The sequence below is a fragment of the Calypte anna genome, chromosome 5A, assembly GCF_003957555.1.
Source record: "Calypte anna isolate BGI_N300 chromosome 5A, bCalAnn1_v1.p, whole genome shotgun sequence".
NCBI lineage: Eukaryota > Metazoa > Chordata > Aves > Apodiformes > Trochilidae > Calypte > Calypte anna.
In genome coordinates, this window is record NC_044251.1 from 27,482,101 (window position 1) to 27,510,047 (window position 27,947).

The 27,947-nt window shown below is 39.8% G+C and overlaps 1 protein-coding gene across 2 annotated transcripts; it reads right to left on the reverse strand.

Moving 5' to 3' along the window:
- Window positions 1-464: 464 nt before the first annotated feature.
- Window positions 465-26,578, reverse strand: LGMN (legumain). Of its 2 annotated transcripts, none has more exons than XM_030452158.1 (14): window positions 26,393-26,578; window positions 20,030-20,207; window positions 12,479-12,576; window positions 11,542-11,623; window positions 10,933-11,018; window positions 8,348-8,423; window positions 7,825-7,887; window positions 6,873-6,939; window positions 5,640-5,758; window positions 4,897-4,986; window positions 4,020-4,217; window positions 3,235-3,405; window positions 2,122-2,189; window positions 465-1,232 (listed from the first exon to the last, which is right to left on the reverse strand). In XM_030452158.1, exons 2-14 carry the CDS (start codon window positions 20,165-20,167, stop codon window positions 1,193-1,195), a joined length of 1,296 nt encoding a protein of 431 aa, XP_030308018.1. In that variant the 5' UTR covers window positions 20,168-20,207; window positions 26,393-26,578; the 3' UTR covers window positions 465-1,192. The 2 variants fall into 2 exon arrangements, with proteins under 2 accessions (XP_030308018.1, XP_030308017.1); XM_030452157.1 differs by lacking the exon at window positions 26,393-26,578 and adding an exon at window positions 26,000-26,147.
- Window positions 26,579-27,947: the final 1,369 nt, after the last annotated feature.

A 27,947-nucleotide genomic window follows, 5' to 3' on the forward strand; every position in this document is an offset into this window, starting at 1 on the left:
CTCATCTTAGAGGAGCTACCCAGAACTCTCCATCCTGGAGATGTTGGTTTAGTTTTTGCCAAAGTTTGTTCTTTTACTATGGGTATGAGGTAATTTTGCATACTTTAACACACTTTGGAAAGAACCCTGAAGTGTTTCTGTATCCAGTCTCCACCTGTAAAAAGGTACAGACAACGTGAAACTATTTTGATTCACCTTATAACCTCTAATTTTCTCACCGTTTGTCATTTAGTGAGTCACCTCTAAGGGCATAGTGCCATCAAAAGTGATTTTAGCCTCTTGGTAGTTTTTGTTGTTGCTCTGGGGGTTGTTTTGTTTTCTGTTGGTTTAGGGATTTCTATTGAGGTGACTTGTCATACAAAAGGCTTACAGTGGACAGATAACCTTTTAATACCATATCATAAAATTAATCATCTCATTCATTTTCAGGACACAAGATGTCTAATATTGTGTTGCCCTGTAGGTTGATGAAACTGTCAACTTTATTTTTATTCACAGCCAATTCCTGTACTCTATAACTTACCACAGGTTTGTTGTGTATTTACATTTAATTATAGCATGAGGGTGCTAAATTTACATTATTAGATACTTCTGGTTTTCTTTGGGAAACAGTGCTTTCTACCCACAAAGACTTTTACATTTCATAGTTTGGCTGTGCTGTTCACATCCAATAGTTCTTGAATGCAATTAATTTCTTTAAACTGTTAAGGAGTTAAAGCTTAAAGAACAAGCTTTTGTTTCTTCACTCATTAACCAGTCTGCAAACTAGTCACTACAATGGAATTCATTAGCCTTTTTAAAAAAAGCTAATACTTAGCAACAGTATAAAAAAAATCCAGAATTAATGGCTCAATGTTTAAATTTAGCATAGATGTAGCAATCACTGATAGGAGGCTTTTAGTGTCCCATCCAGAGATTCTTAAAAGAATTGCACTTTGAAACAAATCATCCATCTTGAAAGCTCCAGGTGGTTCACCAAAATGCTTCTGAAGCCAGCAGGCTGCCAGCAGGTGGGGATGCAGGGGAGAGCACTGGCAGGTGCTGTGTTGCTCATGGTCAGGAGCCTCAGCTCCCAGCCCAGCTCCAGTACAGTGGCTGACTCCTGATGCTGCATGCATGTAAAGTCTGGATTATTACAGTTATGAAAAGTTATCACTTGTAGTAAGGGTTACATTAGAGACTCCTGTTTCCATCAATACCCAAGGCACACTTGATCCGTGGCCAGGCATATCCTGCAACAGAAAACAATAATTATTAGAAATTTTCCAGGTGCTCCACTATTTCCTGAACTGACCACAGCAGGATGCCACCAGGAGTGGGGGCAGCAGTTTTTAACCTTCTGGGTTACACATAACTTAAACTGTGGACTGCCTAAACTAGCAGTCCACTTCCCCATTCCCTACTCCTCTGCTTTCTTCACTCCCTTTTCTTCCTCCTATAGGGAGAAATGTATTTCCTACATTTCTTCTATATAATATTTCTATTAATATTGTATATAGAATGTTATATATACATTTATATATATATATATTTAAAAAATATATTTCTTCCTATATTTCCTCTTTGCATAAGCTAGGATCCTATCCTCTACTCACAAACTCCCGAGACAATTTCAACACCATGCTCCCCTTACCACACCACAAGGGCCTGGACCATTATTTCCCTGCTTTCCTACCACATGCTCACAGATGAAGGCCCTAGAACCATATTCCCATTCTTCATGAAAACCCACAGGAGTGCTGTGGTGTTCTGAGCCAGCAGCTGTGGAGAAAAGGTTCCCAACCTTGCTTCAGTATAAGATCACACAGGAGTTACAGGGCAACGCCCTTGTCCTGGTCACCAGTCATGGTTAGGCAGCATGTGGGTTAGGGAGTCTATGTTAGGTAGCACAGTGGGATCCTCTGACTGCTGTATCCTCCCCTGAGGGCCTTCAACAAGGAAATTAAAGGGTTACTGGAGTGGGAGGGAACTAATAATGATGTGTTTTCCAAAATTAGCATGTGTAGCTTTAAAGTCAGAACTTTACAGAACACAACAAGCAAGAAACTTTGTAGTGTTAGGCTTAATTCACATATTGGCTTCTGCTTTTATAGCCACAGTGTTAACTGGGAACCTCATTACCTGTCAACAGGGTATCCTCCTTCACAAACGTTGACCAAGGCATACAGCTGTCTCAGTGCATACTCATACTGAAATAAACAAACATTGGTAATAATTTCAGTGATGTTTATCCAGGTATTGTTTATCCAAACAAATTTATGGAAGTTATGTAGAGATGCTATTAACACTTATTTGCTGGTCTTGACAATCATCTTGACTCGGCTAGACAGATCTTCCTCCTTCGTTAGGTAAATGCAGCTGTTCCCTCAGGTAAGGCTCACCTACCTAATCAATTTCATTCAAAAAACTCCACTAAATCAAAACAAAATCACTGAAGGGTAATGAAAGTTTATTAGAGCACTATGATCTCCTAATAGCCTGCTTGATTAGAAGCTCCAGGACTGCATCTGCTTTTGATTTGCACATAGGACTTATATCTTGGCTAACTGCCAGATAATCTCACTACGTTCTGCTAAAATAGATTAATTTGCTCTTGATTCATCCTACCACACACTGCTTATTGCCTGCTTAGGTTATCTTGCCTGACATCAGGGCTGAGTCTTCTGGAATAGTACCTGTCTTATTGTCATCTAAATAGTGCTTAGCAAAACAATTTGGTCCTCAACTGGGATCTGAGGAGGAGTAGAGAATAATAAAGCTCTTAAACTAAAAACAGGTCTTAGAAGTTCAGCAAGATCCTGGAAGTAGCAGCTGGGCTATGGCAAGTATTTATGCAACACACAATCATAATACAGAAATCTGAATGAACCAGGATTATGAATTCACAGATGTGGTGCTGTGTTTCTGTTTTGCTAGTAGAGATACTTCAAGCAGAAATACATTGTAAATTCTTTAATATTGGGTTTTCCAGGATGTGATGAAGGGACAAGCACTAACTTGTAAAAATTAGGGGATATTTTTGGTCCTGTTTGTAGTAGTGTTCTTGCTTATCAACAGGTTTACTGGGACTGGCTTCCTACTTTAAAAAAACATTACTGGCCTTTATCCAAAACTAAGCTGCAAGACTGCCCCCAAACTGGCTTTTTAATAAAAGCTGATTTTGCAGATATGCTTATGACTATTGTGCTTGTTTTACCTGTGTATATATCAGTTTATATCTAACATCGGACTTACCAAGGGTAAATGCCAGTTGAAACAATGAGCTTTGAAGCAGTTCACTGCTGACTGGTAGCACTCATAATTGCTGATGGTCAATCTATCTGACAGAATTTGAGCAGTCTTTTCTTTTGATCCTGTTATTAAGGTGATGATCTTTCGCATCGATTCTTGGATAAATTCTTTCACCTGTACATAAAACAGCAAGAATTAACACATGCTTTTTAAAAATCTATTTGAAGAGTTTGAATGAAATTGCACATTCTTTAAATCTCCACTTCTGGGCTCTTCTAAGGAACCCAGTTTAGCCATTTATTTTCAGTAGCCTTTTGGACCTGTCTTAACACACAAATGAAAATTAGAGAGAGACAGAAAGCCAAACTCCAAAACCACTCACAATCCTTCTAGTGTTTTGCCAGATGAAAGAAAACACTTAATACTGGTTACTATTCTGAAGGTTCTATTTGATTTGGGAAACTCCAGCTCTATTGAGACAAGAGCTCCTCTAATACCAAAGAGTAACTACTGCCAGCAAGAATCCATATGGATGCAGATGAGGAATTTCCTGGCAATTAAAGATGTGAGATTGGCTTTTAAAATTGCCAGGATAGTAAGTACTGAATGTGAAACAGACCCCTGAATTTTAAAAGAATAGTAAACCACCATCTAGAAGTTACCAGTCTGAAAAGCAATTTTGTTGCAACCTGCAAAACCAGGATGTTTTCAGGGTGTTACTTCTTCCATTGATTATGATGGAAACGAATCTGACCTGACCAGTAGGTCAAAATAATTTTTTGTATTACCTCCAAGTATATTTTGATCTCTGCAGCAATCTTCTTAGCCTCATAAGCATCATTGGTAGCCACTAGCTTTCGTTTCATGATTGCCAGAGGCACATCAGGACTAGGTGTCAAGTCATAATGTTCCACAGGTGGCAGAGAAATGGTGACAGCCTTCTTCCCCAAGCCTTGGAACTGCATCACCTTCATCGAGGAGATGCTCTGAAGGTTAGAAAGGAAACAAATGGAAACAAACAGTCAATCATTGATGTAGGTTGTCTGTCTTTGCTTTGCCATGCAAACCCAACTCTCTAAACTTGCTTTTACTGGAATTAAAAAAAGAGATCATAGGGTTGTAAGCATATGTGTGCCTGCTCATGTTAGATTTTTTTTTTAACACAAGTTCAAGGCTGCAAAAACACCAGGAATATTTATTTCCAGAACTCGCTGAGGGGAAAGAGACCACAAGGTTAAGTAACCTGACTTCTTTTTTTTAACAAACACTTAATATGTCCGTCTATTACCACATTAAATAATGGGATTACAACAAATGATATATCATCTTTCGGCTCTTCCCATTCAAGAGATCAATGTACTTATTACTATTACTATGATCTGCCTGGAAGTGGTAAATACCCTCCCCTTACACTCAACTGAAGTGTTAAATCACTGGCAGAGCTTGGAAGACAACCCATATCCCAACTCCCCAGGTTAAAGCATAATACAAGGCTGTATTTCCCTTAGTATTTAAGGGATGATGGTTCTGATACTAAGTGCTCTTTGGAGATTAACAGTTTCATACTCTAAATCAAACCTACCAGTTTAAAGTGATTTTGTTTCTATTTTTTTTTTTTTAAGGTTTTAAGATAGATCTGGCCAGGAAGCCCACTCAAATACATACTCTGTTTCCATACTGCATCACATGGCTGGTGTTGGTGCGTTTCTTCACCAGTTGAAACTGCTTATGGAGTGTTTCTTTTCTTAGATCCTCCTGCATGAAGAAACTTCCATGTGGTCAGATACTTAAAGACAGGTATTCTAAAAATGCAAGGAAACTTGGAAAAGGTCTTAGCTGCCAGTATGCAGAAGGAAGTATAGGGGAAAAGATATGCAGCCTTAGAAAGACATAAAAGTAAAAACTGAAAGAAATTTCACAGCATATTTTCAAACTGTTTTTGGTGATCTAATGTCCCAGCAAATGGGCAAGAAGGGAGTGGGCTAGTATACAAATGCTAGCAGACTTCTTTCATTAATACTGTTTTCTACTATGCTAAGAAATGGGTTGGTCACAGTTCTGTAGCTAAGGATCCCTGAAGGAGAGTTACAACTTACTGAGCTGCCAAATTCTTTTAACAGATTTGGAGAAACAGTCACAAATTATCAAATCAAGATTATGTGAATTTGGAACTAGAAGTCATAAAGTTTCTAATTTTATAAATAACAGAAAACAGTGGTTCTGGAAGTTGATTCAGAAATCAATTTACTGACACAGGCAAGGAAAGATTATATATTTTACCATCTCCAATTGTTGATTTTAATCTCATATATAACAAATTTTTCAAAAATCCTATAAAGAATCTGTTTCTAAAAAAACTAGCAATTTTTCATACCTAGGAATGCAGAAGCCTTACCTAAATAACTTACCATATCTGAATCTTCCATCCAATTCACACTGTACCAGTCTCCAAGATAAGTCTGCCTCTCTTCATCATAGTAACATGCATAAGATGACTCTCTGGGATTAGCAGCTGTTGTTGCATAAACTGTAAGAAAAATAGAGTAATTTTTAACCTCCTGACATGATTTAGTACTTCACTGCATGTGATATATTTGCCTAAGTGCTGTGGCTTTCAATCTTTTACTTCTAAATAGCAGGAAGGAAAGAAGCCTGTTAATCATTCTGTTCAATAGCAGCCTCCTTCCTTGTTGTTTTAAGAGCTCCTTCTTTGTTGCCAAATGTGTGGTCTGAGGCATCTAAAAAGGAATATGCAGTTCTGAGGGGGAAAAACTACTATACAAAGAGCTACCTGAGAACACTGTGCACTGAAAACTATCTACATTTATTTTCTTTGCTACAAAAATGAAGACTTTTTCCCAAACTTGGAGTAAATCCTACAAATCTTTTCTCCCAGAAAATGCCATATTTTTAGTAGTATCCTTTCTTGGGTAATACTCTACACTGAGAGAAAAGTAAACCAAACATCTGCAACATCTACTCCAACCAGTGTTCCCAGTAAGTCACCTATAACATAACAGAAGTACTGTAAGCACATCCTTATAGGTATTAAGACAAGAGCTATTTTGGCTGTTTGCCAAGCTCAACTCATAGCATACCTGTCTAACTGAAGGGAAGTCTGACTTTTCAGTTTGAAAAGGTTGTGTGGGATTCTTCATCCTAATCAAGGCTGAGCTCACACCTCTGCAGCAGAGTTTAGAAACCCTGAAAATTCTTGAGTTACACTTCCTGGGTTATTGTGCAGAATAGCATAGCAAAACTGTCTGGCAAGGATGTCTCCCAAGTGCCCTTGCCACTGAATGAAACTGAGGACAGGAACTTGACACCTGCTGTTAGCAGAGCTGAGGCTTGGAAATGTCATTGTAACTTAACTGAAACCAGCTAAGGGTAACCACACAGCATGTGAAAAGCTGAAAAGTTTTTCAGCTTCTCATTTGGAAGAAACTGAAAGCCCCTATAGTCTTTATAAGACTCTATAAACCCTTTAAAAAGAACTTTCCATAAACGGAAAATATTACTTTCTCTAATTCTTGTGCTCCCCTGAACTATGAAGTGCCATGAACCCACCCTTGACACAATATCTGGTTAGGTCCTGCCTGTGACAAGTTGTGACATTTAAGCTAAGTTAAGGGATTGCTCACCATTGATATTATCAGGCAAATGATTCATCATAGATCCAGACTCACATGCTTCAATGTAAAACACCATCTATAAAATAAATCAGACCTTAAGAACTTCCATAAGGAAAAGGAGAAAAGTCATTCAGTGCTTTTCAGATGTTGGTAGCTGGCCTGTACTGCTACAAGAACTCTAACGCTGCAAAAAAGAAGCAGCAAATAGATCAACTTTTCATTTTTAGAAACTGAATTATGTGGAAAGGGAAAACATAATCACAATGAAAAGATGCTAGTACTCTCTACAGAAACCACAGGGATCTACAAAGCACAAATCAAATACAGAGTTGCTCTTCAGGCACAGCAATGTATAAGCACTGAACGAGTTTCTGGAACCAATAGTCAACCACTATTGGTTCTGTGTATTTAGGAACCAATGTGTTCCTAAATACAACCAAACAATAGACAGATTACCACCGAAAGATGCTTAAAAAAGGCAAGCTACTAGAATGTTCTAAATATTAGGTCTTCTGCTTAAAACTACTTGTGATGAAATAAATACAGAGAATTTTCTGAGAAGAGGTACAGTCTGTTGAACAATATTAGTAACTGCAAGAAAAACATGAGGTACAGACAAACTTCCTGTGGTGCAGCCTGAAATGAACAAAGCTCAGGAAGAACTGGTCAGGTACTGAGGGTGCTACTGGTTACAGATAGTGTTTCTCCACTGTTGGTCAGAACGTACACCAAAGACACCACACTACATTTCAACACTGTCTGCAAATATGCAGTAAACTAAAAACGGGAAAAGAAAATTTGGAGAGGATCAATCACTCAATGTGAGTGCAAAATCCTAATCCAAATTTCACTGCATGGCAAGAGCTTTCTCTTGCTTTAGATAACCCTGAAAATGAAGATAAATCTCTCTCTTCCATGCCAGCTGCTCTTTAATCTCAGAACTTCTGCTATGTTTGCTTACCTTACGGTATTTTTTGTGATGATGCATGTACCAAATAGTTTTATTCAAGTCTTTCACATGAAGCTGTAAAATAAGAAGGCTTGCATTAAAAACACTTATGTCCAACAGACAAACAATTCACTGAATAGGAATAATGAGAATGTTTACTGTTTCCTATTAAAAATATCCAGTGCTTTGCCCTCTGAAATACAACATTCTAATATTTATCACACCAGAAAAGATGAATTATGGTCCCAGATGATATGTATAGTGCATCAGAAAGCCAAGTCACACCTGTGAGAAACAGTCTGCTTGGACCACCGAAGTCCAAAGAAATATTAAATTACAGAACTTAATTTCAACTTGAATGCTTTAGATTTAAGCTAGAACAAATCCAAAGAGGGGTGATAAAAGAACATTGCTTCCTTTTCCTCAACATGGCAGTGCATCAAATATATGTGTGTTCAGAATTTAATACTTATTATTTTAATATGTAACTAATAGGATGATTTTTAGAAACAAAGTAATCCTCCAAAATGCTTACATCATCATCAGGAAAAGCCAGAAGTCCTGGAGCTCCATGGTCAGTGAAATAAACAAAGACATGATCCTTCGGACCACTGCAATGAAAAAATTGCAAGAAAATTCTTTCTAATCACTCCCACCTAATCTTTATTACAACAACAATCATCTGCTGCTCAATTCCAAGACATGTCAATATTTAGAAAATAATACAGCTGAAGCACCTCTTGCTCTTGGTAATTTTTTCCCCCCAAAGCACACTACTTCAGGTGCTTATGCGAGGAGGAGGGTGTCTGCAAAAGGAAGGAAAATAAGGATATAGGCTATTCACTCAAGCATAGGGAAAATAGCAATTACACTTCATGTTTCAAACAATAAACTGATTGCTGGCTAGGGAGGGGCTGGTATGTCGAGTATGGTGGGAGCACAGCTGGGTTTTTCTGCCTATTTGAAGAATATGTTACACTGTAGGAATTTGCAGCAGCCAGGTAAAAAAAGATTTGTGTAACTAAGTTATACTGCGGCACCAATGCACCAATGACACACAGATAAACCCTAAAAAAATTCTTTGATAAGATACTTGTGATCTGTATGGCCTCAGTTAGCCAAATCAGCCTCAGCCTGCATGTCCACGAAGGACTCGCTGAGTATCCAACCCACCTGCTAGGCTACAGCAGCTCTGCAGTGGGCTGGGCACAGACTTTGATTCCCTAGAACTGTTTGCAGTAGACTTTTACAACTCTCTAAAGCAAACACGTTATGTTTGGGTGTTAGGCCTTGGCCTAACAACAAGATCTGCAAAGAGATTTTGCTTTTTAAATTTACTCAGGGACAAATAAAGATAAAATTACGTGAACAGATAGGAAGGAGACCCCAGGCCCTCTTCTATCGTTCTGTCTCAGTGGTCCAGAAATCCGTATTTACTCTTGCTCTTTCCTGACTTCAGAGAGGTACAGCAGCACCTGAAGGAGACATTGTCCACTCTCCTGCTTGGCTAATAAGCTGCTGGTTAGGCAATAATGTGGAAGGCAATCTACAAGCCTTTTGGGAAGAGGGTAACCGAGTTCTTCTCCCAAACAATAGCAGAAGTCAGGCCACTTAGAAATTCACACAACAGGGCCTAACAAGAAGGCTTCAGTGTTACTTTTCCGGCTCCCACACTTGACTCTAAGAGTAAAAAATGTGACCCAGGTGAAATGTAAATAACTAAGACTTTTATATGTGGGTTCAAGTTGTCTTCCAGAGTAGTTAAGAGTCTTTGGCACTCTCTGTGTAGCCACTCCCTTATTTGACTTGTAACATCAAAATTTCACAGATGAGGTATATTCAAGTACTTTTCTTTTTTAATGAAAATGCTTTATAGTCACCTTTTGACTCATTCCAGCTTCTAAAAGAGAACAATCGAGTAACTGTGCAGCGATTTATTAATTTTTGCCTGTATGCCTTGTATATATAATTTTCTATCTCAGCTTTTCAGGATGAAGTTTAAACAACAGTAAGCAATAGCTTATTTGACTACTGTCCTGCACCTTCACTTTTATTCTCCCCGATGCCAGGGTCCCAGTTATTCTGTTCTGTTTCATTGCTTTGTCTCTAAAATGAAACTGTCAGATGATAATGGGCACTTGCACATTTTTCTTTAACTAGGTTAGTCTTTCAAAAACGTCAAATTTGAATTCTTAAAGGAAACAGTGTATTTAGAAAAATTTAACATGATGTAAATCTTGACCAGCAGTACTGAGTAAGAAATAACACACCTTCACAAATAGGCATCACACCATGGAGTAACAGAATCATAACTTTAATACCTCAGACTCCATAGAAGTAAGATAAATAACCAATACCAGGTATCTTTCCAAGAGGTCTTCTAATTAGGGCCTCAAATTTATTGCTTTTATTCTTGAATGGCCTACATTGTGTAAGGCTTTATAAGCTACATTTATTAATTATGGATATTGCATTCTACTTGGCTACTCTACAATTTATTATTGTTCATATATTAGAATATTGCCAAACTTACAATTATTCATGTAACTCAGTTTACAAATACCTTAGGCATCACCCATCAATTAAAAGGTTAAATGCTTACACTACCCTTTCTATCTGACACAAAGACCATAGCTGGGATTAGAGCTGCAGTTCTTTCAACTGATGGCCTGCTTAAGATACCTTTGTCCTTCTGCCACTGATTGCTAACTCTCACCACTTCACGTAACTCATAAAACTATGCACATTAGGCCAAGCCTTAGCAAACCTTTCCTAAAGGTCTCCAAACCTTAACAAAACTCTTGTTGAACAGCCACTCTCGTAAAAGACAACAGTCCAAATAAAAAATTTCTTAATACAGTTGACAGTATCCTCTAGAGATTTTATACCTTAATCTATACTGGACTCTATACCAGTCAAGTATCAGCAGTTGCTTCTTGGTGCTGGATAGTTAAAGGAACCAGATCCATTCTATTTCTAAGGTGAATTATATGGAATTGCCATGCAAGAAACTGTCTTGCCAGTTTCTGAAGTTGCTCTAATTTACCCTCTTCTTTTGTTGAAACCAGTGCCAATGCACAACTACACATACAATTACTTTCTAAATTAAACTTCTCTTACCTTTTCAATACTTTTCCTGATCCAACCCCCTTCACTGCCTCTGCATCTCCTCTGAGAACAGCAAGGAAATTCTTTGGTGTAACATCCTAAGGATTTAAAAGGATTACACTTAAACCTGATCATAAAAACAACAATAAAATCTTCATTTAGAAAGATGGCTTCTGAAAGTCAGAATCCATGCATGTATGGCAAGGGATGACATCCCTTTCAGTCTGTCATTAGATAATGTACTGGACACTGATGACTCACTCAGACACTGAACCTTGAAATCACCAAGTGACAGGATCACTGTTCTGATTTAATGAAACAGTCTTACATAGCTGTTCTTCAGATAGAGTTAAAACATTCACAAATGCAAGACTTTTCCTCCCTTTATTTCATCTGCCAATATAGCAACAGTCTAAAGATTTGCTTTTATGACCACTGCTTCACTTCAAAGCATCTATTGCTGACATTCATATTATAAACACCAAACTTCATGCCAAACCATGCAGGTGAATCAAATGGAGGGTTTTGTGCATTTTGGAGTGTAAGCTACAGAGTGAAAAGACTTATTCAGAACACTGGCTAATCATGAATGATCTCTGGGGAATGGTGTTTTATTCCTACCTCCTTTGTATAGTCCTTGGGCACTCCAGCATACACATCTGTGCCATTAGGTCTATTGATGACAACACCTTTTGTTGGATTTCTGAAAGTTAAATGGAACATAAATATGAATAATTAGTCATGTGCCACACAATGAACACAGAACAACCAAGAAACCATTTAAATTGTTCTCACTGGCCAGCTTGCCTGAGGGAATGTACTTGCACCATGTATTGTTAAGTGATCTTGGAACATAAAGTCCTTTTTACTTCATTCAGTTACATATGCTTGCCTCAGGTGTCCTTACCCTCAGAGTACCTTCAAGTATCCCACCTCAGATCCTGTTGATTAATCTGGTGATGTAGGTGTGTACTCTCTTATACTATCATCTCTCTACTTTCAGTTTTGCCTTCAATCTCCTTATTCTTCGCTCTAAGTGCTGCTGTGCATGTGAAATGTGCTAATTTCTGCTGAAGCTGTCTCAGAATTAAAGCTGTATAAATGAACTATTTCATACAGATAGCAATTATGTGCCCTAGCAAGTCACCAGAGGTGGACATGTACTTTCTTGTTGAATGTACATTCAGAGAATAAATCCGACGTCCTTTCAGAAAACACCCTGCAATTCATACCCAGAACTTCCCTATGTTTGCAGTTTTAGGCTATTGATCTGCTGTAAATTTATCCTTGGGAGTTAAGCTCATTTACTTTCATAACCATGAAGCTCTGCAGTCCTCGGTGCCACAGCTGATGCTAAGTTGTGCAGTAAGTTTTAGAAAGCTCACGAGTACATTTCAAAGGAGAACTATTGTGCTGAGGGATATAACGTCTCTATGTGTACCACACTTGTTTTTGAAAGCTTTTCTTACAAAACCACTACAAACTCAAAACACATTGGTGACTATGGCATGTTTGTATTAACCATGCAGACTGTGCCAAGTGCATGCTCATCACTTACTCGTCATTATCAGCAATATCATCATACATCATGACAACGACTTGTTCATCTGGAATTCCATTTCGGTGAACAATCTGGTATGCATGGCACACATCTGCCTGAAATTAAGCAGATTTTCATTACTAGCTTGAACTGAGATTTTATCTTCAGGAACAGAAGAAAAATAGTTTTTCAGGCCCAAGAGCAGGCTCTTGTTCAAAAGAAAATGTGTTCAAATGTAAGAGATGAAGGGTGGCTAGAGGGCTGAAATGCACAGGTTAAACCAAAGCTCAATCTTTTCCTCAAACTAGGAGCAGTTGCATTAATAATATCTCTCCTTCATTTACCTATTTTGATTTCTTATTTAAAGAGAACAAAATTACTTCAGGTTTTGTATGGATAACATTTAACAAAAGGTTCTCAGCAATGTGCTGCCTTCTGTGACAAAATCTGAATGAAAAACTTCTGTACTGACAGAAATCCAAAGTTTGCTAAGCAGCAGAAGAGTTGGATTTCCACCAGTTTCAATTAGTTCTGCACCAAGCCTGCACGACTAAGCATCACACACTGTCCTTGACTTAATCAAGCATGGTTTCCCAATCTCATCTCTGCAGAGATTTTAATAAAGTTTGTTTTGCTAGATGAAAGTTTTGGGTAAGGAAATATTTTTTTTTAATGATGCATTCTTATAGAGCAATACCAAAGCAACTTCAGGGCAAGAAAACAGAGTGCCATGGAAAACAATTGCAGAATTGCTATTCAGACACTTTTCCTGACTTGTACAGAACAAGGGGATTTTCTTTACAGAACTATCTTTCTATCACACACAAATAACAGTATTTGTCAAAGTCATATTACAGTAAATGCAAATCTCTATCAGAACATTGAATTCTTAGTAAACCTAGTCCAAACAATTGTCTTTTTGGACTTGCAGTCTCTGAGTGACCTAATGGGATAGCAACAATCATTCAGAAACTCCAGAACTACAACCCATTACATGCTAAAAAACCTGGGCAGATTTAATGGAAGAATCGCATATAGCAAGTGTATACTCCAAATGCAAGCAAGAAGCAAGCTTTAAAACTTACTTCTGTTCAACTAATCTGAACTTGCTAGTTTGGGAACCAAACCGAAGTGGTTTAAAGGGTCCTTCATAAATTCAGATTATTCAGGAGTCTTAGTGATTTTTTAGTAGTTTAACTGACAGGACGCTGTAAAATCCTTTCACTTTCCTATCTTCCAAGTGTAGCTAAAGCTAAAAAGAGAGAATAATTGTACAAGATTCTGGGAAGGGTGAGGCACAGTTAAATATTTCACGATACTAAACCTGAAGTTGTCCTTACTAATGCACTTCCATTCCCTACCACACAGCTCAACCTACCTTCTCTTCCACCTTTCCCAGGCAATCTCTACTGTTTATAGGTCCCCATTTTTGTGTATGTCATTACATAAGCTGCTGCCTCAGAAAGTCAAAAGGTAGAGGCTAAAGAGTTATAAAGGTACCACACATAGTATGGAATCAGCAGAGTGCAGGTTTGACTAAACATGTACTTGCTTTTCAGAAACAACCCAAAGAAAAACACAGGAAAACACTAAGTGGGGCATCTCTACACTGATAAGTAGATCATAGATGCTTTCTCACCCTCAAGAATTAATTGATTTCTATTATGCTGACTGAAACACTTTTGGCTGGAAGCACAAGGAAATGCTCAGCCATACTACAGTGATATATCAACATATTCAACCAACCAGTGCCTGCGTTCCTATAGACATGTGGCTGGCCAGCAGAGACTTTAGAGGTGGTTTTAATTAAAGTAGACAAAAATATTTAAGCTTTGTAAATGCATATCATTAGGTTTTTTGTCTCCTCTCTCCTTCCTTCCAGTTAATTGGTTTGTTCACTATGTCCTGCCTTACTTCATAAACACTGAAGTAGAATTCGGTGATAAAATTAAATGGAAACTGTACCTCCTGATAGCATAATTTTATCACCAGCAAATGCTGAAGCAGCAAAACCATGTTTTGTGCCTAAAACTCCATCAGCTATTGTAGGACAGTTCTGAGTAAACAGTTTTTTGTATAGAGTAAGCTGACCCGACTGGCTGCCTCTGACGTTGGTCACACACTCCTTTTGTTCCCTCCAATACACAGAAAGGAAATAAAAATCTTTAAAAAAACAGAATAGGAAAAACCTGCTGCCAGGTAGGGAGGCATATGTGAATCTAGAATATTTCCTGATGATGTTTAACTGCCTCTCAAATACTGTTATTTGAGCCTCCTTTCTTCCAGAAATATTTCTGAAATAATGGTACCTGTAAACCACCCTAATAAGACAGCCAACATTGTTCCATATCTCTCCCTGGTATTATTCCTATTGGTTTAACATGTGAAATTAATGCTATGAATATTTATTGAATTGTCATAAAATGCAAACCATGCTTTTGTGGCCATGATTGGGGTGGCAAGCAGCTGCCCTGTACAGTAGAACAGAAGGCATAGCTGTACAGATGTAACTGCACAACTCACCTCATGTGCCAGCTCCAAAATGAATTCTATATATTGGATGCTTCAGACCTTTCATCCCAGCTTGGTCTGTTGTTACACCACTGTAGGGATCAGAGATTAAATTTCCCAGTTCTCCTGGCACAGGCATTTTGTTTCCCAAAATGTACATCTGGAGGAAATTTTGAAAGGAAAAAACCCAGCACCCCAACCTTCCTGTGTCATACAGCTGTTTACACATTTGAGTGACACAGCTTTCAAGCAAACTGCTTGGGGTGGGAAAAGAGGAGTTTTTGAAAAACCAAGCTGGTTTATGACACATACATGCATAAATAGTTCCTAAAGGGAAAAGCTTGGACTTATGGTCTTATGACTGCCAGCTTCATGGCTAAAAAGCATGCATAGTGAACTGGCAGCTTCACTGCAAAGTGACAGTGTTCCCATTACATGTATACTGAAATGCTATGGCCTGAAAGAGAATAAACTCTTATTTTAGCATGGTAGAACATATCTGAAATGCCAGCTATGTTTCATCCCTTTGCTTAAACATAAATCAGTAAATCAGCCAAAAATGGTAACTGTATCAAGAACTTGGGAAACCTTTTCCCCTAACTTCCATTAAAATTTCAGAAGCACAGTGAAGAAATTATAATTGAGGCCAAGCAGTCAAGGCATCCTTAATGTCTGCTACCCAAAAGACTGGAGAATTTAGGACTGCCCTGGGCTGGTTGGCAGTGTCCAAAACCCTGAATAAACAGTCCCTGGCACATAAAACTCAGTAAGTATACAACTAAAGACAAATGAGAAAAAAACATTTATGTGAATGCAAATGTTTATTATCAGCATTTTAACTTTTCCAAACTTTTTTAGACATTTTTCTCCTCAAGTATGTACTACACCTTTACCCAGAATGTTTCACATCAGGCTTTTCCATCGACTATGTGCTTGGGAGTACCCCAAGTATCCATCTTTTTCTGAAGTGTTTATGAAGCCAGCTTTAGGCTTGAGTTAGCTGGTACAATCATCTCCTGGGAGAGGCAGAAGTATATACACAATTCTATTAGGGAGAACTAGTTTGTTGGCTCATTCTCTGTATGTACCAGTAGCATTAAGTGCCATTTGCTGATGTATGTCACTAACTTTCCAGAGATATCATCTGGCTCTTTGCATAGCAGAGCCGAGACACTTTGGCAGGGAATGAAAAGAGAACTCTCTTCCTAGTATATATTTTGAGTGGTGCTTATTTGTATTTAGGGCAACCTGGTAATAAAAAAGGTTGTTACAGAGAAGTCAGATTAACTTCAGAGGAGCATGTTGATGGTCCTTCCAAAGCCCAAGCAACTCTAATAAAAAACACCAACATACAGGTAAAAACACCAAAGAACTGAGAAACCACAAGCATAAGGCACTATTCAAGCTGCTTTGCAATGACAGTAAGCCTATCACATTGTGCTGCATACTATTCAAAAATCCTTAAAATTTATTTTAGGAATTTGACAAGTTAAGTGTCCAAGATAAGTTCAAATCATCCTCATCAGGAAACAGTCCCAGTGCAGCCATCAGAGAGGAAGTAAGTGCCTGCAAAGTGTTAATCTCACTCCTAAGTGCAAAAGGTGTTTTTTTCCTTATCTTGTCTAGTGGAATAGCGGATATGATAGGGGAATCCAAACACTGACAGCTGAATTACAAGTCATCAGAGTTTGTTTTTCAAGCAGACTAGTGCAGACTCCATGTTCACATGGTCTAACCATTCACAGAGCATGTACAGCATGCAATGATGGACTATTTTCCCCAGAGCTTTTAATACATGTAATTAGAGACAGTTTTGAAGGTGTAATCTTCTGCTTTTATAGTTTTGTAAGATAAACACATACTGCCACCAGGTAACTAGTGCAGAAGGCAAGAGTATGTTTGCCTGTGTTGTGTGTCACTAGCAGGGTCAACAACTAGAGATCACAAAATATAAATGTAATACAAACATCCAACATTATTCCTTAACTGTATCCTGAACAGCTGAGCTGAGCAATTGAGACCCAGAGATGTGTTAGCTGAGGTCTCAGATTACAAAGGAATCTTTTAAGTACCTATTAGCTCCATGTAGGGAATGGCAACCAATCCAGCAATAAAAAAGTCACATTGAGAAACTGCTTACAGGAAGATTCACATCTACAAATTCACTTACACACAGGCTAAATCAAAGAATCTGAGGAAGAAAGCTGATGACAGGAGGAAAGTGAATTAGAGGACAACAATTTATTGTTCAATTTCTCCATTGGAAAGCAAAGAATTACAAAAATTTGCTCTCCTGAAGCATTGCTTTGTTTTTTGGCAGTAGACATATTATACTAAAAAAAGTGTTTCTGCCTGAATTCACCATGGAACAACTTTCTTGATGGATGGAACACAGAACTGGAAGCCCAAGTCTTACTCCCGGTTCCACAGCAAGTGATTTGAGCAAATAATTTAAATACCTAATGATTTTACTTCCACTGTTACACTGCTGTTCACCTTAACACACAGACATTGTTAACCAATCCATACAATGCTTCCAGAAACCCAAGATTTCTTTAGGTACCTTTCCTCCTCTGTATCATTCTCCTAGAGGTCTACAGATCATCTTTCTCTGGATTACAGCTCATGGACACATAAGGGGATTTTCCATGACTAACTGCTGGATCTGTCTCACAGTATGTCCTCCTCAATCCTGCCAGGCCTTTGAGGCTGACTGAAAAAGGCAGCTAGGGAAGACAGCACAGGCTGCTGATGTGCTGCACCTTGGGGGAATCGATTATTATTATTATTATTTTTTATTTTAAAAAGTTAGTCACAGTATCTTGCCCAGAACAGGTTAATAAAGAGTTCAAACCCATCCTGACAGACCTTTAACACAGACTTATTTTATGATGGCTTCATAACTTTAATTGGATTGTTAGTGGTGTTATAATTTCATTTTCCAAATGTCAATAACTGAGCAGTAAAGGTTAAAATATAGAAGTTTCTAAAACAGCAAATCAGCAGAGCAATGACATTGCAGATATCTTGCATTGTTAGTTCACATTATATTCAAAGTGAAGATTCTTAAAGAAATCCTGTTCTCATTTTTACCTAAAAAAGCAATTATTTAACTGTCTGCAAAGCATTATCACTCTCAAAAGTTACACTTTGCTTCCATGAAACAGGTATGATAAAAACATTTATTCTTGGACACAAATATGTGTTCCCCATCAGTCCCTTATACCTGGCAGATACATTTGCTATTGAAGGCTCACTAACAGAAAGGTTAAAAAGTCTGATTGGGCAACTGTAGAAAAGGAATTATCATGTGTCACAGCTACAAAAAATGTAGTTTTACTTAAAGAATGGAATGTCACTGTATTAACTCCTCCTAGAGTGTAAAGGAGCCAGCAAGACTGGTTATACAGCAATAGCAGCAACCAGAGCACAACTTGGTAATTACATGTAGACACCTCAGGGCAGACAGTGATCAAATATAACACTAGTATTTTCATAATGCCTTTCTAATTTCAACTTCAAAATATGTTTAAGATTTATTTTGAAATAGGGACAGTTTATATTAAGTCTACCAATGGTTATCGGGTGATAGCAACAGTGCAATGAGCTGGCAAAATTCCTAAAACCAGTTTGACAAAGTGCTGAGCATGCTTTTGCCAGCAACAGGTTCTTCTTCAGATGCAACAATGTTGTCAGTCTGGTTCACCTGTAGTTTTAAAGCTCATCACTGTACTGAAATTTAAAACTGTGTGAGCTGAGGAGAATGGGAAACAAACCTAAATACCAGCATGACCAGCACACAGAATTCTTGTTTATTCCTCAATCAAATAGAAAGGATGAAGTCCCTCCAAATTTTACAGACAGTTTCATTAAAAATAAATACATTAAAAAGTTATGTTCAGCAAATCAACTCCATATATGTACACAGTACATTTAATACTGTTTAACTTTGAAAATTCTAGCTTTTTAGACCAGCATTCCCATCTCTGTTCAAGTTCAACTAAACTATTGCTGATTAAGGTAGTTATTTTTCTAACATTTAGAAATATAAAAACGTATACATAAATCAGAATTAAATGGACCATGTTCTTCAGGAAAGCAGGAGGTAGTTCCAGGTTTAGAGCAAAGACTGCAGTTAAGCATAGTTTAATCTGTTTAAGGGATTGCCCTAGAATTCCCCAAAGGGAAAAACTGTCGTAGTCTCCTGACTGCTGATTACAAGTCTTTAACTTAATCAGAGTTAAGTCACTTGAATTTAATCCTGTCCATCCTGACACTTCGACCACAATTCCACAACACACTGGCTTTGACAGCAATATCAAACTCAGGAGGCTCTTGTTCCCTTTTCTCCTCTTTGCCATTCCCTCTGATTTCTGCACCCTTGTGCACTCAATCCTCATTGTACCAACACAACTGAGGCCATGCTGTCAAACAGAGTGAACAGACTGACCAAGGTTAAAAAGACCTCCTTCTGCATGTCCTCTACCCCATAATAACATACTTCAGATTTAAAACTTTTTTAGATTTTAATTGGAGAGAAAGGGAGCTTCTTCATAAGAAAACTACAAGAGGGAAACAAGTGGAAAAATACTTGCATGTGTCTCAAAATGCAGTTTCATTCAACATGTATTTGTTTCCCTGCAAGTTGGGGTCAGATCCTCTTGCCTAGTACTATAATATTTAGCCTAAGTGATACAGGTCTCCCAAGATGCAGAAGCATAATTAGAGGAAGAATACTGCTCCTGCTAATGACAGCTTTTCAAACGATTTAAGACTAGACAAAGTTGTAAGCAAAAAAAAAATTAAATAGCAAAAGGAGCAGAAGAGGGGAATTCTTGAGGTGAGAATGACAAGAACTAAGACTAGGCTGTAAGTGAATCTTGTTGCTGTTGGTATTGAAAACTTCACACACTCCTGGAAGTCTAGAAGCAGAAGCACTTGCCCAAATAACATAAGGGTTGAACTCTTCTAGGCAGCTGTCATTTCCCCACAAGTCCCCGAGCAGTTGTTTTTTTGGGAGAGTGGCCAGCATGGGCATGTGGGACCAGTGGTTCTTACCTGGTGTCGATAGTTGTACCAACCATTGGAACCTGCAACAATCACCACCCAGTGCTTGCCCCCATCTTCAGGTTCTTCCATCGGGAATGTGCTGATGCCCAGAGCACAGCCCAGCAGCAAAACTGCTTCCAGTATCATCTCTTCTTTGTTTAATCCACAAATGGGAGGGAAAAAACTCCTAATGAAGAAGTTCGAGATAAGTAGATCAGAGGACAGTAAAAAATGAAACAAATGCAAAACAAACATCAGTAGTATCACAACTAGAAGCTTTTCTTGGTCTTGGCATTGTTTTCTTGTGTTTCCCTGACCATTTAAACCCATAGTGCAATTTCTGGTCTTACCTTCCCATAGTACCAAGCTGCTACTACTTACAAGAGTTTTCTGTCTGCTTTCAGATATGACTGAAAGCAATTCTGAATAGGACAACCAAGTCTTTCAGCTTCCTCTCATTGTTTTGTTCTGTAGTAGCTGGTAATGAATAAGCCTCAAATACAGAGCAAGTTCCAGTGTCAAGCATTCCCACAGATAAAACTTAAATCTCCAAGTCTCTGCTTATGTAGTTGACGAGTTTCCACTCACTGAAAATTAGCCCATTATTATTGAGTCAGATACTGGGTGACTGAGGCACAAGGATGCATAGACATGGAGAGAACTGCTCGAGAGTTGGAAGATCAGAGTGGCACAAAAGCTCTCTGTGGCCACAGAGACAGGGAGGGTGTAGAGGCTGTGCTGCTGTTCTGCCCAAGATACAGCCTTAACTGCTGGGGCTGGGGAGGAAGTGCCGATTGTGACAGCCACATGCTATTTGTGCAACCTGTTTTGCTAAGTGGAGAACAAACATGAACCAGCACCACATCAAAGAGCAGCATTTTCATCTCTTTGGCACAGTGGGTAAGTGCATGAGGTGCATAGCAAAAGAATCAGGTTTGATCCTGTAGACATCAAGTTCAGAAAAGCAGAGGCAGAGACACAGAAATGGCTCTTTTCTGCTTTCTTGAGAGGACTGTAAGTAGCATCCCCACTAGTGAACTTCTGAGCACCCTGATTGTTTGAATTGCTCTAAAATCAAACAACATACCCATACCTAATCAGGTTTGCTTTTGATGTTTCTGGGTTGTTTTTTGAGGGTTTTTTGGTGGGGTATAGGGAGGGCGGGAAGGCTATGTATATTGGTCACAGTCTCAGGTCTGCTGCATCTGATGTGTCACTCAAAGCAAACTCCCCTGAAGAGCTGCATGCTGTTGGCACATGCACAAAGATTATAAATATTTCCTCACACACTGTCAGATGGAACTTTACACTGGCCTACTTACAAGAAAGAGACACAGGTAGTTGATCATGGCTGCTATATATGTCAAAGTTAGTGTAGTAGGAGGTAGAGTAGTCTACTTTAGCATATTTTTCTCTAAAATAAAAGCTGGAAACTACCTAGACATACCACATGGTCACCAGACACAAAGTCAAAGCTACCACTGAACCAAATAACTAAATGCTTATCTAAGTCATTCTCAGTTCCCCACAACCAAAACCATCCATCTGCACCATCTGCAACCACTCAAAGAGACTGAAACAGAGAAGTAGCTGGGTCTCCAAAGCACCTGTGTACAGGAAAGGCTGCTAACTTAACATGTAGCATGGGTTGTTCCAAGACTGGATCTACTGCTCACCAAGATTAAGTCTTGCAGGCAATAGTATGAGTAATATATCTATTTGGAAGTTGTTGTTTAAATGTAAAGGTAAAAGAAGTCATGTTTGCATATCAGCTCCCATAGAAGAGCTGTTACCACACAGGAAAATTGCCAAACAGAATAGAAAATACAGAACCAAAAGCTATGGCAGTGCTTCTTGCAAAAATTCTTTTATGTCTAGGAAACTTATCTTTCAGGAATAAGCTACTCTGTCACTGCCTACAAGAGCAAAACTTGGGAGAGAGAACATATAGATGATTTAATAATTCAGGATTTGGTGAATTATTAGTTACCCCAACAGTTAAATGGATATGAAGGAACAAGAAAATTTTTCAACAGTTTGATAGACAATCATAATCATATAATCAGCATATGTTGAGCTGGAAATTACTTTCTATGGCCTTTTCTATCATGTCACATCTTCAGATGGTTAAGACAAATAACATACAAATAACTGTGGTGAAAAATACACTCTGTTTACAACATCCACAAAATCTTCCTATTCTGTTACCTACAGCAGAGCTAAGATTTAGTTCAAGTTATTTAAAGCATCTGTAAGGTGCCACAATACACCACAGGCCAACAAACTCTGGAAACACTGGACAAGGAAATACAAGCAATATGTTTTAGATGATCTGCTTAGAAATCTGAATTGATTTTCACTTCCTGGAATATGTAGTCTAATTGTATGCAAAAAGATGCCTCAGAGCTCGGTATGAGAAGCTTTTTTCCATGTTCATTAAAGAATAACTTTTCATTTCTCCAACTGAAAACATTACTAACGTTTACATGAAAACTATGAAGAAAAAATAAATGGCTCAAATAGCTGCTGAAAATACTTCCACCTACTACTTAGCTCTTAGAGATGTAAATTATTAATTCAAATACAGGACAGACCCATGGATGCTGTAGTGTTGGCAGCTGTTCACTGGTCCATATAACATGACAACTAATTTCAAGCAGACAGGCACCCATCACATGGAACCAGTCACTGCCACCAGCTGTCAGCTACAGACACACCATGCAAGGGAGACTGAAGTAGCTTCAATAAAAATACACCATGGAGTGCCAAGTCCTGAACCAAAAACAATCTGACAAGACCATCTTTCCTGATGCACTCACACTCCAGACTATACTAACATAAATCTATGGCTCTCAGGACCTCTGCCAGGACTTCTGTGTGGGCCCATGCTGTGCAGGACACAGGTGCACCAGATACAGCCACCACCCCTGCATTCTGCTTGCAAACAGACCCACCACAGAAAATCTCAGGGCTGGATCATGAACAAAGACTTAAGGCCTCTCAGGCAGTCCATCTATGAAGAGTTCAGCAGTCTCCCATGTAGTACATGGATATCCAGATCTCTTGCCTCTGCTGACACAAAGTTCTAAGCTAGGCAGAAGGCCCAGAAGAGGGAAAAAAACAAAACAAAAAAACCAAAAAAACAAAATCCAAAAACAGACACCAAGAAGCATTTGCTTTGTATTAAAAAAACCACATATGATTTGCCATGAGTTATTTAGAAAAGGAAAAAGAACCACCATATTTTTTTACTGATTAATGGCACGTAATCCCACTTTTCCTCGACTATAATTAAATCAAATTAACACCAGAAAGAAAAGGCAAAAAGTAGACATACCGTAGTTAATAAATGCTCAGCTTCAAGGTTCTCCAAGCAGCATTCAAAATAGGTTTAACTATTAAGCATATGTGCAGTAGAAAAAGTTCTTTCGTTGCTTGTTTCCAAGACTTACACAAACAAACCCCCAAACCCCAATATTTCTTCTTTTAAGGAAAGCTTTTGAGTGCTCGGGAAGGTAATTTAAAAGATTATGTTCTGGATTGTGTTGAATGAGTTCTTGACCTGCAGTTAAGAAGAGAAAGTTCCTATCTTAAGAAAAAACAGCTCAGCTGACCAGTTTACCACAGGTACATAAAAAGTCTTTTTTCTGAAAAAAAGTAATCAAAGATCTGATGATTCTAAATGCATGCAAGAGTGAGACTACCTTGAAGAACTGAAAAATAACTGAAAATAATGATCATTTCATAGCTTTGGCTCACCACCCAAATATGAGATTATTTGATCAGCTCTGCCTAGTCTTTTTGGGAGAAAAGTTAATTAACTTTGCTTTGGAGACCATGTCAGGAAAAAGGCACATCTCACAGACATGATGGTCTACACACACTGATACATACACAACAGACAGGCTGCAATGCAGCTTGCACAGTCACTGGAAGAATCCCAGACAGAACCTGGGTGTCTCTTGCCAGAACAATTCACTTATCTCTTAAAACCTGTTTTTCCTGACAGAAGTACCTTGACCACTTCTTGTTATAAGGCTAGCACACAACTCTAACTTGATAAGAAGGATGCTAAAGATAGACCACATCTGGAAGTAGCCAACTGCTGCTAGAACAATTCTTCTGGTTAACAGCCTGTTTCCCAAGTTCCCAACTTCCCTTTGGGGAAACAGTCCACAAAGATCAAAAGTCTTACAACAACAGGATACCGCCCTAAAGAAAGGGGTTTGAGATGACCAAAGGATTTTCCACTAGTGTTTAGAGTAATGCTGACACTTCAATAGCTTAAACTTGAAATACATCAAGCACAGACTCCAAGAGCTATATAAACACAAATCATATAGCAATTTTTCCTTCATGTGAAATAAATGAGTTAACAATAATCTTGAGGGAAAATAACAGCCTTAAACTAATCAGCTGGTTATTCTGGATTTTCTTGGAATCTTCATTTCTATCTATCTGCTCTTCTTACAAACATTAGCCTTTCAGTTTTCAGAATCAAGTCACAACTCCTTTTCCACACAGTGCTTATGCATGGCCTCCAATATTTAGCTTCCAATTTCCATGAAACGTGACTCACGATAGCCCTCCTTACAGTAAACTAGGGTCTGTACTTCCCTGTCAGCAATGTTCTGCCTGCTTGCCAGCTGCTACACAAACTAAAGCACCTAAAGCCATAATTAAATCCCTGGGAACTAGTCCAATTTTCTTTAGGCACTTGTGCAGTAGAAAGAAAGTCTTTATCACTGTAAACTCTGATCAGGTACATTTTGAAGGAGATTATGGTTCCCCTGGCAAAACAATTCTTTACCAAGTCTACTAGTAAACATGTTATCAATCATCTTAATTTCATTAGACCTTGTAGTAAAATAGCTTAGCATAGCTACTGAGAATTTATAACTCACTTTTACTATAAAAAAAAAAAAGAATTTGTGATTAACTTAGAATAGTTTTCGACAATAAAATTATTTAAAAGTCATTTTAAGCAAAGACCAATCTGCAAACAGTAGAATGAACTTTCTCAGGAACAGAGATGGCAACATTCACCTAGGTAAAAAAAGAGTTCCAAATCACTCCATATTCTTCCAGAGATGTTGACAACCTAATACAACTGGTTTAGAGAATTTTTTCCTACACACTTCAAAAAGCCCAGAGTAAAATTTGGCAGATCTTAAGGTTTTAGTAAAACAGCATCTGCTACCTTCATATCTGCCTACAAATATACAAAGCCTCTGCAATCACATTCTGATGGCTGGAAAAAAAAGAAACAAAAAACCAGCTACTGCAATAATGCATAAAATAAATTTATTACATTGCATGATTCAAGGAGAGATTTTGAGAGCAGAGAAGTCAGACGAGGCTGGGCACTTCTGTTCAACAAACATCAGGTGTTTGGAGCAGGGACAGAATGAGATTCTGAAGAAGTCATCATGTAGAAACTCAGACAGCACACCACATGTCTTTTACTATGTTTTATCTCAGTGTTTCAGATCTTCACTGCAGGAACAGTTTTAACCCCTAAATACACACTCCCAACACAGTGTCGCCCCCCCATGATCAGTAACCAATGATCCTACAAACCCCGAGCAGACCCTTCATGCTATGGGAAGCACCTTTCGGGCATCACCAGCTCTTAGCAGAATACACATAGATTCTGACTCCATCGTTTCCACACACAACCCCCCCCTCTTTAAAAACCTATAACCAGGGACTAACTGCGCTTATTCTCCTCTCCCCAGGGAGGCCCTTTCCGAGGAGCAGGCTCACGTACAGCTGCCCGGCCAGCCCTCCTGGGGGACAACCGTGCCCCGACCCCTTCTATGGAGGGCAGCACCGAGGAGGCAGCTCGGCGTCCGGCAGCAAGAGTGGCAACGCAGAGGAGGGACGGCGGGCGGGGGACCGACCCCTCTCCCTGCGGCCCTAGGGATGGGAAAAGGAAGCGAAGGAACAAAATGGCGAGGGGGGGCTCTGCCAACCGACCGAACCGCCGCCGAGAGTCAGCTCCACCGCAGACGGGCGGGCCCCGAACACCCCCGCCAGCCCTGGGGCGCCCGGGGCTCGGCAGCGCACGGAGCCGATGCGAGGTAACCTGACGCCCCTCGGCTGCTCCCTGAGCACCGACGAGGCCCCTTCTCCGCACCCGGGGTGGCTCTGTCGTCAGGGAGCGAAGCGGCCCCTGCTCACAGCTCCCCTCTCTCGGGCGCGCCCCCGCCTCCTCGCAGCCAGTCGCCGGCTGCGGTACAGCCCTCCCCGGTCTACGCGAACCTGCCGGCGCCCAGCACGGCGCCCAGCACGGCGCCCAGCACGGCGCCCAGCACGGCGCCCAGCACGGCGCCCAGCACGGCGCCCAGCACAACCCCCGCCCGCCCTTACCGCGCAGCCCGCGGACGTGTCGCCGCCGCGGCCGCTGTGATTGCGGCACCGCCGTGCCGAGGGAGAAGACCGCGGACCGCGGCGGGCGGAGATCGGCCCCGGCCAATCGCGGCCGGGCAGAGGAGGGGGCCGGACACCCCCCGTCCGCACTACGTGCCCCAGCAAGCCCGGCTCGCCTCCGTGCTACTGGGCCGCGGGTCCTTGAGCGCAAAGCTCGTCGGGAGTTGTAGTCCGCTGGCTGCCCGGCGAGTCACCTGGGCCGGGTGGTGCTGTGGAGAGTGTCTCGCGTGGCCCGGGGAGTCCGAACGGGGCGGCGTGGGGGCAGGGGTAGGTCCGCTCGGGGAATGGGTGCATATTGGGCACCAATGGGTTAGCACCGGCTGTGTTTTCCCGTCGGAACTGTCAGCACTTCGGGACAGGAGGGAGGCAAGAGGCCCAGCATGGAAAAGCAGAGGAATGTGTCAAAGGGCAGTTCCTGAGACGGTGGATGCGAACTGATGCTCCAGCCTTGTCCTTGTGTATTTGAGCCAAGCGGGCCAGCAGAGTCCTGGCTTCTCGCTGCAAACTGTGCGAGCCCTTCCTCATGACCTGCTCCCTGCCTGCACAGGGACAGCAGAGATGTGCATGGGTCAGTGTTGAGGAGGTTTTTGTTTCTACGAAAAAGTCTGAGGAACAGTGCTACGATTACTTCTTTTTCAGTGAAAGATAATCACAGATTTCCTAGGAAAAGCAGAACCATGTGCTTTTTGCCTAGTAAACCACAGAGAGAGAAGCACACCAGCTTCCCCCGTGCATGCTATAAAAACAACAACAACAACAAAACCTAAAAAAAAAACCCCAAAAAAACAAAAACACCAAAAAAAACAACCCACCAAACAAACAAAAAACCCAACAAGTTTGCATTTTGTTACCTACCCCCTATGTTTTTGAGTGCCTGCACAAAGTCACATTTTTTCTCTGAGTTGCCATTTGTGTTATTTGCACCATCTCAGTTTTGTTTATGATCATAACTGTAAAAGGCCATTACAGGTTAATCATCAGCACTTCTCTAGACCTTGGAGTCCCTAGTAACCTGGCATGCTGCCTGACACACTCAGGGTTGGTTTAGAGATGACCTTTTTGAACTGACCATCATGCTGTTTATCCAACAGGAAAAAACAAGCCCTAAAATTTCATTTCCCCTAAATTTAGTTTGAACTTACTAACCACACAGGTTATGATCATGTTTTGAGCATTATCCTCCAACCTTAAAAGTTATCTGGTGTCTGTTAAGAGCATCTTTGACCTTTCATCCAATTCCAAAGGTGTTTTTCATAGTGTTCATCATAGCTGGGCTACATGAGGTAAGTACACCTTGTGTCAGCTGCCACTTCTAAAAACTCTAATAAAATAATCGCCAAGTAACCTGTCTAGAAATTCTACATTCATTAAAACAGCAGGATATTCCTCACTGAAAAATAATAGATGGGAAGACCCTTAAAGGAATCCTGCATCTCATTTAAATGACAGATACTAAAGACACTCAGATAATTTTCAGATTTTTACCACCGAATGC